This window comes from Lissotriton vulgaris, chromosome 3_1, assembly GCF_964263255.1.
Source record: "Lissotriton vulgaris chromosome 3_1, aLisVul1.2, whole genome shotgun sequence".
NCBI classification, from domain to species: Eukaryota; Metazoa; Chordata; class Amphibia; order Caudata; family Salamandridae; genus Lissotriton; species Lissotriton vulgaris.
In genome coordinates this window covers 2,113,127,718-2,113,145,278 of record NC_141689.1, presented here as the reverse complement: position 1 = coordinate 2,113,145,278, position 17,561 = coordinate 2,113,127,718, and the positions used below count along the sequence as shown (strand labels likewise).

At 47.5% G+C, this 17,561-nt stretch overlaps 1 protein-coding gene across 1 annotated transcript in view; it reads right to left on the bottom strand.

The window, feature by feature from the left end:
* Positions 1-17,561, bottom strand: part of CORIN (corin, serine peptidase) — a 1,855,778-nt gene that overhangs the window by 372,863 nt on the left and 1,465,354 nt on the right. The window contains exon 13 of the mRNA XM_086962682.1: positions 16,356-16,463. Within this exon, the coding sequence (XP_086818808.1) occupies positions 16,356-16,463 (108 nt within the window). The remainder of the gene's footprint in view (positions 1-16,355; positions 16,464-17,561) is intronic.

Sequence of the window (17,561 nt, the reverse complement as noted above, 5' to 3'; positions counted from 1 at the left end):
GCCTCTGTTACCATGCTCCCATAAAAGGCCCCATGCCCCACGCTTCTCATGCAGACACTCAGGCGCATATACACGCCCTCACAGTCAGTATAGAATAGCTTCTGCCCCAGAGACCTTTCCCGTCCAGATAATATGGTTCCCAAACATCAGATATCAGATATGATAGATATGATAGAAGTACAAGTTGATCTGACATGCCAGACTTCTGTCTCTTTCCGTCAGTGTAAATGTCAAGTCCCCTGCACTCTCCAGTCTCACGTCAATCACACGTCATGCAGCTGCGTGCGCATCCAAGCTTCCGATTTCTGCTGACATTGCAACATTTCTGTTAGTGCCACCCCCTTTGTGACACCTACCTGTGACGTTTCTAGCACACACCTCCAGTTCACGCCTAGTCCACGCCTTCTGCCTTCTGATTACGTACTAGTAACACGTGGATACTGTTATCTTGTCTTCTCTCAGCTGTTACGCCTACTGCATTGCTTTCTATGATGTAAATTAAGTATATAAGCTATGTACTGTCAATGAAATGCAGCGCTCTATCCCTTCTTCCACCCCTGTGGTGGGAAGAACATGATATCCTGGTCTTGACCATTCCTTTTTGAGGAATAAAACCCCTAAGAACTCTAACACCACGGACTCTGGTTTTTTCTTTCCGATTTGAGTTATTATTGATTAAGTACTTACCTGCATAGAAATTAAGACGGTAAATTATATATTTACATCACTTTGTTTAATGTGTACATGTGACTGCTAACGTAGATCATCAAGCACTAAGGATACACCATTGTCTCATATGCGGAAGACATGCAGCTTATCATCACACTGTCACAGAATTTGCCCCCTTTGGCCTTCGCCCTGTGCCTCTGCATTGCAGATTTTGCTAATTGGATGAATTTAGATTGTCTCAAGCTCAATGCGGGAAAGAATAAGGTTCTGACCCTGGGCAATCAAGCAGATATTTGGTGCACTGCATGGTGGCATCAGGAGGTAGGTACAGTTCCTGCCCCCAAACATAAGGTTAAAAACCTTGGTGTTTGGTTTGATGATACGGTGTCATTTGATAGTCAAGTCATGACAGTGGCAGGAAAATGGTTTGGGTTGTTTGGCAAAAAAACGGTTATCCAGGCCTTAATTATTTCAAGACTAGAGCATAGATGCATCAAGCAAAATTGCGATTGCAATCGCTGCGAAACAGCGATTACGATTGCAAATTCCACTTCCGCAATGCAGTGAAAAGCAACAATTTGTGAATTCGCAAAACAAAGAATCGCTGTGCTGCTTGCACCTCCTGGCCTCCGGCAGCTTCCAGGGGATAGTCGCAGTTGCCGGGGGTATATCCCAGAGTACACTTTCACCCTGCCTATAGAGTTTCCTGGACGCCATGCTGAGCCGGATACATCACTACATCACCTTCCAAACAACCCAACAGGACTTAATGCAAACTAAACTGGACTTCTATCATACCGCCCATTTCCCCCATGTAATTGGCTGCATCGACTGCACCCACATACACATCTGTCCACCGCAGAGACCGAATACATGTACCGGAACCGCAAGTCATATCACTCCCTCAACATTCAGGTGGTCTGCAATGCGAAGACCATCATTACAGACATTGTGGCACAATACCCAGGGAGCACGCATGATTCATTTATCTTCCGGCACAGCAGCATACACACCCGCCTGGTCAGGGGTGAATTTAGCAAGGAACATCTCCTAGGTAAGTACACATGCCCACATACAGTATGTTAAGACCATGTTGCTGCGCATAACAGGCACTGACCCTCTGCTCCTCCCTTCAGGTGACAGCGCCTACGCCCTCTGTGAATACCTCCTCACCCCATACCTCAACCCAGCAACACCACAGGAACGGAGGTACAATGGTGTGCATATACACACCAGAAATGTGATAGAGCGAACATTTGGCATGTTAAAGAGTAGATTCCGCATCCTCCACAAGACTGGGGGGGGCCCTCAAATAACGGCCCGTGATCTGCTGCCGCACCGTGGCCGTGTGCGCCATGCTTCACAATATTTCCACCAAGTGGAGGATATCTGTTGAGGTGTCTGGTAGTGAGTCGGAGGGGGACAACCTCCCACCTGCACATATGCATCATGCACACGGGGAGAATCCTGCTGAAGGTCACAGGCGGCGCACGCACATCACACAGAACTATTTCTAGTGCATCCATACCCCTCACACAACACTGCACTCATGCAAGCCACATCAAAGATTGACATGAGGATGATTTGCTGTCAAAATAAAGCTTGTGTTTATTTCACACAGTCTCAATGTGCTTCCATCAGCAACAAATAAGGGTACGGCATTTAAACAAGGTAATGTAACCTGAGTTGGTGTGCATGGTTGCCTCACCGCGGCACAGCCTGAAATGTAATGGAACTAGCGCCTCCTGCCGCGCGCACCCTGTCGCCTCTCACCCTCCATGTTAGGCTGGTTCTGTCGGGATGCAGTGTTGGGCCACAGGCACAGACAGGCTGCTGAGGCTAGATGCCTCTTCACTGGCATCATCCTCTCCCCCCTTGCATTGCTATGGTCTGCGGCATGTTGGTGCTCCACAACGTTGGTGACCTGCTCCAGGGCCCTTGCTACGTCAGCACAGCATTGGACCATCTGGATTTGCGTGGCCAATGATCTTCAGGAGAGCTGGGATGTGGCGTTTCCGATCAGGTGATTTGAACGGGTGTAGGCTGACAGCCGTGTGAGCAGCTGCCTGTGGCGTCTGCGGGTGACGTCCTGCTGCGCTACCATCAGCTGGTTGCTCTCCTTCACCGCCGTGGTCAGTTTCTGCACACTCTCTGTGAGGAGACTGATGTTGCGTGCTGTTTTGTAGAGCTGCAGCTGCATTGCTGCCATGTGCTGCGCCTGTTTGCGGTGCACACGCAGCATCTGTGCCTCAATGCCCAGGCCCAAGTTGTGTGCCTGTTGCTCCATGGCTGCTGTGGTGGGCACGTAGCGCTGCTACCTTGACCTGCTGCTGGTGTGGGCCCGCACACTTGAAGTGATTTGTGTCTGCCTCCTGGGTGGTGGTGGGGTCTGCTCCACTTCCTTATGTGCCGACAAGTGGTGTTGTGCTCCGCCGGTAGCCTCAGGGGTGGCCCTGGGTGTCAGTGCAGGTGCAGGCTGCCTCTCCCCTCCATCTCTTCAGGTGTCTCCGCAAAGTGGAGGATGTCACTGTCGGACGTTAGTATCCGCAGCACCTGTGATGTGGATGAGTGCATGATTACTGGTATGATTAAGGCAACTGGGATGTTGCAACATGCATGCAGGCTCGCTATTGGTTAATGTCTGCATTCCCTGGCTGGCTTTAGGGGTCTGTGCATCTTTACTAATCTGGCTGAGTTTGGCTATCAAGGCACGTTTAAACACTACAGGTTCCCCAATGCATTTGGGCGTTTGGGAGGAGCAGGGACTGGAATACTGTGCGCACAAATGTGGATAGCACTGGGGGCATGGGCATTGTTGGGGTACGGGGTCACAGTAGCTTGCCTCTTACCTTGACTTTGGTGAGTGGTGCGGCAGGTGCCCAGTTGGGTAACGCCCACGCAGGCTTCAGGGTGTATGGTGTCCTCCACTAGGTCCTCCATGGGGGTGTTTTCTATGACTGTGAAGTGTCCCCCTCCCGTAGCAATTCTCTCCCCCAGTCTCTCAGCTATTCGCTCCTTGGCACGGCCTCTGAGGTCGTACCACCTCTTTTTTAAATCATCGATGCTCCGGTGGGTGACTAGCACCACGTTCACCTTTGCCTTGATGCACACCCAGATGCGCCTCTTGGTTGCCTCGGACACCTTCCAGGACAGCTTCCTGAACAGTTGGTTATGGTCCTAGCTCACTCCTTCGATCAGGTACTCAAGTTCTTTCCCACTGAACTTGTTGCGCTTACTGGCTTTTTCACTTGGTCCTGCAGCTTCCTGGGACATTGTAGTTAGATTTCCACTCCTGTATGGGCTCTGCAGGGTGTGGCTCCTGGAGCCAGTGCTCTTCCTCCTCCTGTATCTAGCTCTGTGCTCTGAATGATGCATGGAGAAGGCTAATTCCTGGTTCTGATGTCATCATTGGGCTCCAAATGCGATTTTACGTGTTTGCGATCTCGCAATGTGCGAGATCGCTATTTGCGAGATCGGAAATTGCAAATTCGCAATTAGGCTGTTGGAAACAGCCGATTTTGCGATTTTGGAGGGATTTCTGCAGAGTTGCATTTGGCGATTGCGGACGGGTGCGAATCGCAAATATTTAGTGATTTTTATGTTGCATCCCATTCTGCGAATTCTTAATAGCGATTCGTTATTTTTCGCTATTTGGGATACGCAGAATGGATGCTTGATGAATCTATAGGTAGATCACTGCAATGCTTTGTACCTTGGAGTCACTCAGGGATGAATCAAAAGACTCTAGTGAGTGCAAAAGTCTGTGACGCACCTATTTTTGGATTTACAGAGGTGTGCGTCATTAAGTGCTGTGCTTAGGAAATTACATTGGTTGCCAGTAAAGCAGAGATCATCTTTTAAAGCTTTGTGTTACTGGACAAAGCTTTTTCCTTCAATGGCTAGTGAAGCAGTATGTACCTTCTAGGAATTTAGGATCATCAGGGGAGGTCCTGGTGATTTTTCCAAAGATAACGAAGGTGCATTCTGGTGGGAGTTCTTTCAGCTTGTGGTAATTTTCACAGAATATAAATACCACCAATAAAATAATAAACAAGCAGATTTTTAGTTAACAAAACAATGTGGCAAATGTTTAATTTAATATGATTAATGGAACCTGAAAACATGGAGCAAGGATGGCAGGCATTGGCGCACGGCTGTTGTTTGTGCACTGGTGCAGGCGAGAGAACAGGTGTGCACTGTATTCTTGTAAATACTGTGCATCCCTGCGTTTCTGAGATGAAGCAGATTGGCGCAGCAAAATTGCTTGCGGCACCGCGCTGTGCAACTTCATTGTAAATATGCCCTCTGCTCTCCTACTACCAAAGCAGGGGCAGTAGAAGTATATTACTGTACTAACATCACTCGCACAAAGGCCATCGCTTCTGTGCAAATACATAAATATAAAGGGGCATATTATCAAGCCTGTGCGCTAAAATTATCGCCGCTTTATCGGCCGAAAACTACCGATAAAGCGGCGATAATGGGCTTGATAATATGCTCTATGGAATTCCAATCGAAGCACATGTTAGATGTGAAGACATCTAACATGGGCTTCGATTGGAATTCCACAGAGCATATTATCAAGCCCATTATCGCCGCTTTATCGGCCGTTTTCGGCCGATAAAGCGGCGATAATTTTAGGGCACAGGCTTGATAATATGCCCCAGATTTCTTGGTAAAGTTTGAGTGCTTTGTTGGTATGTTTAAGTTAAGGCAATATAGAGGTTTGTATAGGTAATTGAGAGCAGTTGGAAGGGGTAAAACGGGAGAGGCTAGAGAGTCTGAATAAATCCAATATACTTTTCTTTTTGCTTTTTCTGTAGATAATATAAATGAGTCGGTAACTCCTCGCTCTGAGATCCGAAACCTTTGCTTGTCCCTCACAAACAGCATTACTCCCAGAAGCAGGCTCAATGTCAAGGCACTGACTGCTGTAATTGTCTTGCAGATGCTGTCCGCATCAATTCCACAGGTTGATGGGGATGGAGCGCCGGCGAATCTGTAAGTAGACATAGACTGGGGCTCTCATTTTAAGTGCATCTCAAAACCCAGTGCATTAATTTAATGAATACATCCATAATTACTGACACCATCGATATCATTCATTTGGGGATCTAAAATGTCCCCTACATTCTGAGTAATGTCCTAATGTGAGAGAAAGAACATTGGTTATCTGTGCACTTCAGCTGAGTTCCACAATTCCAGTACACTTTTCCAGGACAAATTCCTGCAGTTTTGACCAGGCGGATTCGTTTTCAGAAACACTAAGGCAATTATGCATCTATGATACTGCATGTTAAACCACTGCATCAGTTATTACCAGCCAAATCGGAAACTTTATGCCACTCAGAATGCTAGCCAACTCTACTAGTGTTTTATCAAAATCATGTGCCATCACACCTCACTCATTAACTTTTCCCCACTTATTCGCGTTTCATTTGAAATATTTGTTCTGGATTAGAGGACTTTTCATCATTAAAAGTATGTGATATGCAAAGTCGGAGACTTTTGTAAAGATGAAAAGACAAATGTCAATACATCACAAAAATCTACATTGTGAGGCACACATGTCTTTGTGATTCACAACGTAATGATTCTTTGTGAATCGCAAGAATACTGTCGTGTTTCCCAACAATCCACAAGACAACACAGCGCTTTGTGGATGCTCATGTTACAGCAAAGCTTTGAAAGGGTTCATGACAAACAGCTTCTACTGTGAAAATGATGTCCGGAATGCTGAATAAATCATACATTCACCCCCAGCAATAGATCTGGGTTAAATCCATCGTTCTTTTGCTCACCATGCCACCCCAGTTTAGACCCAGCCAAATGCAAATCAGTCTGACCCTGTTCCTTATGGAAACAGTTCAGCCCGAACTGCCAAACCAGGTCCTCCCTGGACCAGAAACAAGCATCCTGGGACCAGGTTCAGGGTATTAACCTTCAGCCAGGTTAGCTTGAAACTGGTGGCACAGTGAGCAAGGGAATCATGTCTGGGCATATCCATCCCACGTAGGGCGAAGAGTTCTATGCAAACAGCATTTTATGAGTTACATTCATTCAGGTACAGTGTGCACTGCAGTCTAGCTTGAGCAGAGAAGAGCCTCTCCAATGCTTAATTCTGCATATATCATCCAAACACAAAAGAGCCAATGCTGATACCACTAGTACAACCAAATCTACCAATGACTCGTGCCACTCACAGTGATTGAAAAGAATGTTTCAAATTATTTTAAATAGGTTTCTTTTTATTTTATATTTTAAATCTTCTCTTGAAATCTTTTTATTTGTAGATACACAATAGAACAATTTTCAAAAGGACTCGTGCAGTGGAGTGCTTTATTTCTGTCGGTTGATTTTATATGCGAGGATGTAAATAACTTGCCTTTGAGCACTGTATAATTGCACATCTAAAAATGGTATCGTACTTGAACTTGAATGTAAAGTGAATTGGATATCTGGTGTCGGTTTAATATACTCTCTCTTTATGTCGGGAGGTTTTATAAGGATTGCGGAGTAAACTATGGAGATATAAACTTTAAACATCTTGTTCTCCGATGTGTTTGCAGATATTGTTATACATCTTTACCGGATAACTTGCTTTAGACAAACTTTGTAAAAGTGAATATCTTTGCTGTTTTAGTGGTAATTCGAAAACGACTTCCGTTTGGACGTGTGGCACAGAGGATTTACATTCTGGCTGTAAGCCCCCTTTTGAAATTACAAGTGAGTGCACGTGGCCTTCAATATTCTGTTGCGATTTTGTGTCTGAACTTTTTAAAGGTTATCATTAAGTAAGGTTTATCTTGTGTTACTTTTGATACAATACAAGGTTGAAGGACACTGTGTGGTCAACATTTGTGTGTGTCGGGCGCACAAGGAAACCTTTAAGGTACTTTTTACTCTAAAGATAGCTGAGGTGGCTGAGTATGATTGAAAGCGACATGTATATAATACTAGCACTTTTGTTTTATTTTCACAGCTCTTTTCCCCTGATCCTGAGGAGAACCCCTTTATTTATCTGTAGGGTTTGAAACGCATAGACATGTTTGTGTTTGGTAAATTTAAGTATTACTAATAAAGAAGGAGTCAGGTTTATTTTAAAGAATAAATAATCCAAATGATTTTAGTACATAAACCTGTAGCTTATACTATTTTGCCATCATTTGCTGGGATTCTATCTATCCCCCTTCTATTTTTCTTTCTTATAAAATATTTTCATCTCCTCCTTTTGATTTTTTTCTATTATAACCTGTTTTTGATTTATTGTGGGAAAGTGGGCTTTTCTGTTATATTGAATCTGCGTTATATTGAATTTTTTTTTTTTAATTTTTATTTTTGGTGCAAAACAAAGATAGCATTTACATCATCATCAGTCACGTAGTCATATATGATTACTGGGTGAATGAGGTCATATAATATACAGAAAGTAATAAAACGTAGACCACCCACATTAGCTCCAATGCGCTACTGGCCTCATTGGCGACGTGATGAATAGGAATATACATGTGTCGTAGAAATACAGTTTGCAATTTTGTGTTTTGTTGATTACTATTCTTCCGAGTTTTGCCTTTTTTCTTGCAACAAACATGAAACAGTAAAAAAATAGCACACTTAGTCCGGCACGTACTTGAAGTAATATCTTTCGGAACTCGTAGCACAGTCCATCTGTAAAAAGAGCAATCAGTTGTATCTAAGCCCCCCATCTCCTACACCCCCCCCCTACCACCTTCCGAAATTAGGTCCCGCCCAAATCCGTATCACACACCCTACATGCATGCACACACCCAATCAAGGTTCTTCGTCACTCTCAGATCCTTCGAGGTCGTCCTCTTCCAGTGGTTCACAGATATCCCCTCTATAGGAGTTCCAGGGTTTCCACACCCCATTCCATTTACGTGGATTACCTCTCAGTTTGTACACCACCCTTTCAGTCAACATAAGCATGTCCATGTTGCGGATCCATTGGGCCAGTGTGGGGAGATCTGCCGACCCCCACTTCTGAGCTATGTCCCGTTTCGCTGTTACCATCCCTACTGTAACCCAGGTCCTTGCGTAAAAGGTGAGGTCAGTCGGCTCCCAGATGTTTAGCAGGCAGAGCCGTGAGTCTAGAGTAAGGGTGGTGTGAAGTGCCTGAGCCATTGTGCGTACTACCCGTTGCCAGTAACTGACAATCAGTGGACATTCCCACACCGTGTGTATGAAGGTTCCTTCTGTTCCGCAGCCTCTAAGGCAGTACGGATGATCAGCCCTGTGCAGTTTATGAAGCATCGTGCGGGTGTAGTAGATTCTGTGTAGGATTTTTAGCTGCACTAGGCGAAATTTGGAGGATATGCCTGCTTCACGTGGGGACGCCATGGCTGCGTTCCACTCAGTTTCATCTAGATCACCCACCTCCGACATCCATTTGTCCTTCAGTTTCCCCAGTGGATCAGGCATATTGTTAACCGATTTACGGTATGTTAGCGATGTCGCCCCTTCCTGCAGGTAGTCAGTAAGTAGACGGTCCTCCAAAGGGGAGGATTCGGGTGGGGAGGTGTCGGGCGGGATCGCTGCTTGTAGCGCGTGTCGGACCTGAATGTATCTGTAGAGCTCTGTGTTACCTAACTCGTATTGTTCTTGCAGAGTGGCAAAGGAGATCACTCCTTCCCTCGTCCACATGTCCCCCACCGTGGAAATGCCGATGTTGTCCCACTGTGTGAAGCCCTTGGAGCGCCGCAAATGGCCCAGCGCCTTCGCGTCCCATAGAGGTTTAAGTTTCGTGATGATGCCATCCCACTTCAACCTTGCCTGTGCCTTGTACCATATGCGAACTGTGTGTTTCGTAGGCCCGGTGAGTTTTGCCGCCACTCCACGGTGGTACAGAGGGGCCAGTAAACTGTTCGTGCCCAGTTGTGCCCTGTCTGCCTTGAACGCTGGGTCATCCTGCGGGGCATGTATCCACTGGTTAAGGATTTTGAGCTGAGCCGCCCAGTAGTACAGCTGTATGTTTGGGAGTGCAATTCCCCCGTCGTACCACCCCCTGTTTAATTTGGCGTGGGAAATTCGGGCTGGCTGACTGCCCCACAACAGGCCTGAGATCTGTGCCGTTATTTTCTGGAGGAAGCTATCCGGCACCAAATGCGGAGCGTTTTCCAGTACATATAAGAAACGTGGCAGAGCCATCATTTTAAATAGCGCTGCCCGTCCTAGTAGCGTTAGGGGGAGGTCCTTCCAATGGCGTACATCCCCACGAAGACGCACCAAGGGGGGCTGTAAGTTCAGTCGTGCGAAGTCCGCCTCGTCTCGGGTGATATGAATCCCCAGATATTTGAAGGACGAATGCGCCCTTTCTAATGGACAGGAGTCTGGGAGGGGCGGAAGCGGCCCCCGCAGTTCAAAAATGATGGACTTGGCCCAGTTGATGGTGTAACCCGAGATTCGCCCATGAGCCGTACAGAGAGCCAGGAGGTTAGGGAGACTTTCTTCTAGGTCCGTAAGATAAATTAGCATGTCGTCTGCGTAGAGGGATACTCTGTCCTCCCATAACGGGGTCCATTGTATTCCTTTCAGGAGTTGGGTGGTACGTATCGTAACCGCTAGTGGTTCTAAAACTAAAGCGAAGAGAAGGGGCGAGAGCGGGCATCCCTGTCGTGTACCTCGGCCTAGGGAGATGGTCCTCGAAATGTGGCCGTTGGCCGTCACCTTGGCTACGGGGTCTCTGTACAGCATGCGTATCCATGAAAGGAACACCGGGCCAAAACCCATACGCTCAAGCACTGCAAAGAGATAGCTCCATTCCACCATATCGAACGCCATCTTGGCGTCCAAGGAAAGGATGGCAGCCGGTTCCTGCAGTAGTGGAACTCGCGCCAGCACTCCATGCACCCTGCGGAGATTTAAAGCAGTGCTACGATGTGGCATGAAGCCGGACTGGTCCGGGTGGATCAGGTGGGACAGACACGGCAGGATCCTGCTCGCCAACACCTTAGCAATAATTTTGGCCTCCGGGTTCAAAAGGGAGATTGGTCTATAAGACGAGCATTCGTTGGGGGGCTTACCAGGTTTCGGTATCGCCACAATAGTTGCCATCCGTTGATCTGGCGGCAGCGTACCCTTCATTCTAGATTCCTCGTACATATTGAGTAGGGGTGTGCTTAGGGATTCGGTCATAATTTTCAGCCATTCAATGGGGATCCCGTTGGGGCCCATCGCCTTACCCGGATGGAGGGCGCCGATAGCCAGCTGAATCTCCTCCACTGTAAGAGGTGCGTCTATGTCCTTGGATACCTCTGTTGTCAGTTCTGATAAGGGAACGTGTGCAAGAGCAGTCCGGACCTCACCCTCACTCACCACTGTCTCAGGGTTATATACTTCGGCAAAATAATCGGCGAGGACTTCCACTATCTCGTCGGGGCGAGTGTGGTTGTTGCCATGTGGGTCCGTAAGTTGTAGGATATTCTTCCCCCCCCCTGTCTCCTGTCTAACCATGCCAGCAACTTACTGGCCTTGTCCCCAATGTCATACACCCTATGCTGTGTAGCCGCAATGTCCGACGCCGTGATCTTGCGCATGTGATCTGTAAGGCGGCGCTGGTGGACTTGGAGCTCATGGAGCGTGTCTTCCGAGGGATTAGCCATATGGGCTGTGTTGGCCCTCTCGAGGCCCAACTCTATATCTAGGGCCTCTTGTCTGTGCGCCTTCTTGTGATTCGCGATCACGGCTATGGCCTGACCCCTGAATACTGTCTTGTACGCCTCCCATAATATAGAGGGGGAGTCCACCGAGGACCGGTTTTCCTCGAAGTAGAGCCGTGTCGCCCTCTTCAGGTCCTTGTTGATCTCAGGCACTTTAAGATAGCCAGGGAAGATCGGGAATAACCTGTGTCGTTTCATGGCCGTAGTGGTGAGTGTCAAAGTGAGTGGCGAGTGATCTGAGACCCCCCGTGGCTGTATATCTGTCTCCGCTACAGTAAGATGACCATTGATCAAAGCAAAAAAATAATCTATTCTAGAAAGACTGTTGTGTGTGGCCGAGTAGTACGTGTATTGCTGCTGAGTAGGGTGTAGAGCGCGCCATATGTCCACCAACCCCTGTGCATTCAGAAATGTCTGGAGCCTATTGGGTCCTTCTACGTGTGTACGTGGGGGAAAACGGTCTATGGTGGTCGTGAGTGTCATGTTGAAGTCCCCACCTATGAGCAGTTCTCCATCAGGGAGGGTCAGCAGGAATTTGCCCAGATCCGGCAAGGCCTCAGAGTGTAGGGCTGGTGGTATGTAAACAGAAACTATGTTTAAAAGCCTCCCCTCCCACTGGCCATGTACTGCCGCAAATCTGCCATGGTCATCCGTTGCAGTAGATTTGACAATAAATTTGGACGATTTTTTCTGGAGGATGCCCGTGCCACGGGACCCTGAGGTGAACTCAGCATGCACTATCATGTGATAGCCTCTCCTATCTAGGGCCTTCGTGGCCGCTCCCGCCAAGTGTGTCTCCTGTAGGAGAATGAGAGCCGGCCCCCGTCTCCTTATCCCCTGCAGCACCAGCCCTCGCTTAATCTTATCCCCTAGGCCCCTCACGTTCCAGGACATGACAACCAGTGGGGTCGTCGTGGTTTGACTATCCGTTGCGGCCATAGAAAAGCCAGTGGGTCGCCATGAAGCTCCCTCGCCCCAGGCGATGCTGCACACAGTGGCAGGCGTAGGGCAGGCATGGTTGATACTCCCAAGCAGACCTCCCCGTGCCCCGAGTGGACCAGAAGTTCTCAGTTACATAGGACATGCCCAGATACAAAAGTGTGCTTATAACAGAAACCAGTAGGACCGAAAAGTCCCATAGTGCAAACTTACCCAACTCTCCCCCCCTCCCTGCCCCCCTGCTACACGGACTCAAAACTGCCCGCCCCCCCAACTTAGCAGAGTGCATACCCCATCCCCCAAACAGTGTACTTGCGCGTTGGGGTGAGGGACTCTCCGCAGCCGGCAGTCTCTCAATTACACCCCCGGAGGCCCTTCACCCAGTGTCCAATGGCGGGAAGCGCTTCGCAGCGTAAAAGTCTCATCACCAATGCGAATATGAATGTTTTCCAAGTGGTCATTGTTCCTCGAGTTCTTCTCTGCCGCCTTCAGCTCCCAAAGAGTCACTGTTGTCCGGTCCCCCTCCCGAGGCCTCGGAGTCCCGGCGTTGGCCTGCAGTCCGATCTTTCATGGAGCGATGTGTCCGTCTGTGGTTCTGACCCGGTCTCCATCCCTCGAGCCACTCCCGTACGTTCTCCGGGTTGTCGAAGAACCAGGTCTTGTTCTCCGCTACCACCCGTAATCTTGCGGGGAATAGCATTGAGTACGGCAGTTCTCTGGACCTTAGCTCTTTTTTCACTTCGAAGAATGTTCGTCGCCGACGGGCGACTTCCGCTGTGTAGTCAGGGAAGATGGCAACGGTGGCATTCTGGATTTTGAGGGGAGGGGAGGATCTGGCTGCCTGCAGGATTGCGTCCCGGTCACGGAAGTTAAACAAGCGTGCCACTATGGGTCGCGGGGTAGCCCCCGGTTTCGGCTGGCTACCCGGGACTCGATGGGCCCTCTCCACCGAAAAGAAGTTGGACAGTCCCTTCGGCTTCAGTTCGGCCGTTATCAGGTTCTCTACGAAGAGATCCATCGCTTTCACGCCTTCTGATTCCGGTACCCCTATAATGCGGATATTGTTGCGCCTAGAACGCCCCTCCTGCTCATCCAGCTTCTCCCGGAGCATTCTATTGTCCTGCGCCATCTTTCCCATTTCACGTTGTAGGTCTGCGACGTCCTCCACCAGAGATTTTGTGACCACCTCCATGTTCTTTACCTTCTCCGACATTTTGTGGAGGTCCGCTCTAAGTAGGGTGACGTCCGTGGAGATTCCGCCAACGGTCATTTGCAGCTGGGCCAGTGCGAGCATGACGTCGTCCAGTGTGGCCTTCTTCCCCCCTGGGGAGTCGGCCGTTTTGCCACCCTGCTCCCTTCCTGCCGGTGACCCGGTGGGTTTGTCGGAGGTAAATCGGTCTATTCGAGTCTGTGTGACGCCTCCCTTAGGGCCTTTCCCCGCCATGCCGCCAAGTGTCGTGCTCCTCGTGCCTCTACGCTCCAGGATGTGAGGATCGGTGTGGACCCCCCGGCCAGTCCGGTTCAGTAAGGATCAGGTCCAGTGACTTTCTCCAGGGTGGGAGGTGCGTCGGTTGTCGCCAAGTGCGTAGCGACTGTTACGATCAAAAGATGGCGGTCGCCCACTCCGTTGTCGATGCCCAGGCTTTCGGCGCAGCTGGTGATGGCCTTCGAGATTTTCTGGACTCCGGCGACCCCTCCGTCAAGCACCACTTCCTTGATCTGCGTGGATCGCTGTCTCCGACTCTCCGAATCGCAGTCGATCTGTTGAGTCCACCGCCACACGGGCACTTCCGGTCCAAGTTCTCCGATCAGGATGCACTTCCTGCTAGGTTAACAACCAGGGGAGGTCCCGGCTCTGGAGGTGTGAGTAGGCCGGGACGAGGCTTCGACGTATCTCTGGCAGCGTATGTCGGATTTTGTCGCTGCTTGTCGCTGCTTACTCCGCCCGGTCCTGGGATCCGGTACCCGCCTGTGGGGCTTGCAAAAGTGACGGATTTTGTGTCGGATCGACGAAGAGGCCGCTTCAGCCGCGGAGCTCGTCCCTTATGCTGCCGCCATGATCGGCTGCTAGCCACGCCCCCCGTTATATTGAATTTTGATTGTTTTGGATAAATGTATATGGATGTAATTATGTGTATAATGCAAATATTATTGTTATGTCATTTTGAAAATTGTTCTATAGTGTATCTAAAAAAAAAAATTCCAAGAGTAGATTTAAAATATAAAATAAAAAAAAATCTACTTAAAATAATTAGAAAAATTATTTTCAATCAATATGAGTGGCACGAGTGATTGGTAGATTTGGTTGTACTAGTGGTATCAGCATTGGCTGTTTTGTGCTTGAATTATTGAGTTGGCCTTGCCTTGCTGATTTTAGGCCAGAACCCTGTATTGATTATTGTAATTCTGCATAAAGGGAGCAGCGGCTTATGAAGTTAAAGGCTGAGAGTGGGGTATTATACTTCTTTCCTACCTGTACATGCTCCTGGCCTATCAGAGACTGCCCCTGACTACAAGGTGTGGACAGAGTGCCTGAAGGAATTCTGTGTGATTGCCTCCGCCCAATAGAAGGTGTTATCAAGATGTAGATTAAAATGTTGGTTTCATTCTCTTTCTACATTTTTCTGTTCACTGCATGGTCTACTCTGATGTAGCCTGTCAGCAGTGGAGTGAGTCCATTGATTTCTTGAGCAGAGCTATGGATTTGCCTGAGCGAGTTGTCTGTATCTCCTCACACTACAATATATATTGGGGTAAACAGATCAGTCTAAGAAAAGGTACAAAATTATGTGACTGTCCACAAAAACCATGGATGTACAATACCCTTGGTCATGGCTCACTCTTATGTGCATCTGGACCCTGTCCTCTTTGCGCCTTTTTATTGTCTTGCTTGCCAGACAATCAAGTTAGCATCACTAGAGAGGGTCTTTGGCCCCTCCTACATGTTGTGGCCAGGAATACATGTTTTGGTTGGAAAAAGCTGTGGGCATCCACAAAAAGGTGCTTGCCCTCCACATTGCTGTGATTAGTTTGTTTATTTAACTAGCAGCCAGAGGTTGAATTTTCCAGGTGCACACACATGACATTGTAATGCTAATGAAGTGTCTTAGACAACTAGATCCTTTATGGTGTTTTTCTCTGGCAGCAGCACAGAAGAGAAAGGGGGTGCAGTCATTAACCAAGACAGATTTTTATTTTTTAGGTGTGGCTTGACAGTGCATTCATAAACCAGACCTATTGCCATTGCCAATGCTTACTTATTCTAGAAGCGACTACTAGGTTAATACTCAAAGTTAGTGTAATGAAACTACTGACCATTGATGAGAGTAAGGGTCTAGCAGCCTGTGGTAAGCAATGACATGAAGGCCCATGCATGAGCCATCAGATAGATTGTCCAGTGCTGGCAAAGTATACTGGAGTTAACTGTCGATATATGAGACACCTGTGACACAACACATACTACATATAGGTAGTATGGCCATGCTGAGCACCAACAGAAAAATGTTGACACTGCCATATTTTAGGTAATTCTTGGCATATAAGGCATTTACGGCAAAATACAGGCCTGGCATAATACAGGCAATACTTAGCATACAAAGCACCCATGAAAAAATCCTGGTGCTGGCATACTGCAGGTAATTCCAAGCATAACAGGCACCTGTGACAAAATACTTTAACTCTAGAGTACTAACTGGCAAATGATTGATTGAGGGTTTCATAAAGCGTGCTATTTTGCCAAAAAGTGATACACAGTTACATACAGGGGACACCCATTGTACACGTTAAAAAGCACATGGCACCAAACCCTGGCGAGCAATAGGCTTCATTGACTTGGCAGAACAATTGCTTTTTAGAAAATCTATGTAAAATCTATGATTTAAAATATACTTTTCGAATGCCATTTTTCCCCAATATTTCTTGGTGGGAGGATCTCTCTGAATCTCCCTAGAGGAAGTCATGCTGTTTCACTTTGCTAGTTCATCAGAATGTCCTTCAAGTATTACGCTCCAACTCTTTCAGAGATCACGAACCACTACTGACGAATCTTAATCCTGGAACAATGGTACATACCACAGTTGTCCTCATCGCTGTCGTCTTCACAGTCTGCCTGCCCGTCACATCTCCTGGAGGCCAAGACGCATCTTCCTGAGCGACACTTGAAGTGACTGGGCGAGCATTCTAGAACGAATAAGAAGAGCGCATTTCAGCAAATTTGCACAGCGTGCAAAAACAGCAAATTGTCTTATGCTTGGCAAATCAATATTATGAATGCAATTTTGGAGCTATGATAGCACTAAATAGTAAGACATGGAGATTCAGGATAAGTAGGGCAGGCGCTGTAGAATTGTACATAATATAGAGTGTTAGCTAATTAGCCCAGCCCTGGGCTTTCTTCTAATGACGTAATGCATTCATAATGACAATCAGAAATAGGGTTTAAAGCTTTTTAGGAATTATAGGCTTGGGTCACATCAACTGAGTTAGATTGTATTGGTTTTAAAGGGAAAGACCAAGCATTGAACATCATGCCTCTGATTGTATGGCGTTCTCTGGTAATCCTACACAGCGCGGATCATTGCTGGCTGAGGAAGGAGGTTACTGCAAGTGTTCCAAATAGTCAATGTACTTACTTAAAGCATCGAATGAGCATAAAAAGAAGGACTTATGCCCCAAAAAATATTTGTCATCTTTTGATAAAGCCGGCTTACCATACTTAAAAAAAATATATCGCAATCTAGCCCTTCTAAAATGTGGATGAAATTTTGTACAAAATAATTTAATGAGAGAGAACTTATACAGTGACCTTTTTTGGTTTGTTTTCTATTTGTAAAGTATTAGAAAATTGCTTCAAGTGGACTCGTCATTTTGTGACTAATACGTATACTCGCATTAAGAGTTCCTTGGATTTAGGTAGTAGGTGGGTAATAACAACGGTCGGGAAAACGCCAAGTCCAACCCTGCATGTTTTTTCCTCCTTCAGAGGGAAATAAATGATCCAAAATCCACACCCATTTGCTACTTGTTTGGAGCCCATTTTCGGGGAACGTGGTGGGGAAAGCTGGGGTCAGAGTTTTCTGCTCCCATGTTGTGCAGCAAGACTCGAGGACCGGATGTAACATCTGCCCTGACATCCCAGAAACACTGGGCTTTTTAAAATGGCCCAGTGTGGTATCCTCCCCAGGGCATATCACTACGGGCCACTCGTAGTAGGGGTCTCAGAGTTTTTGCATTCCATACCTACCACCCTTGGATAACATCTCAGCCACGTGTAATTTA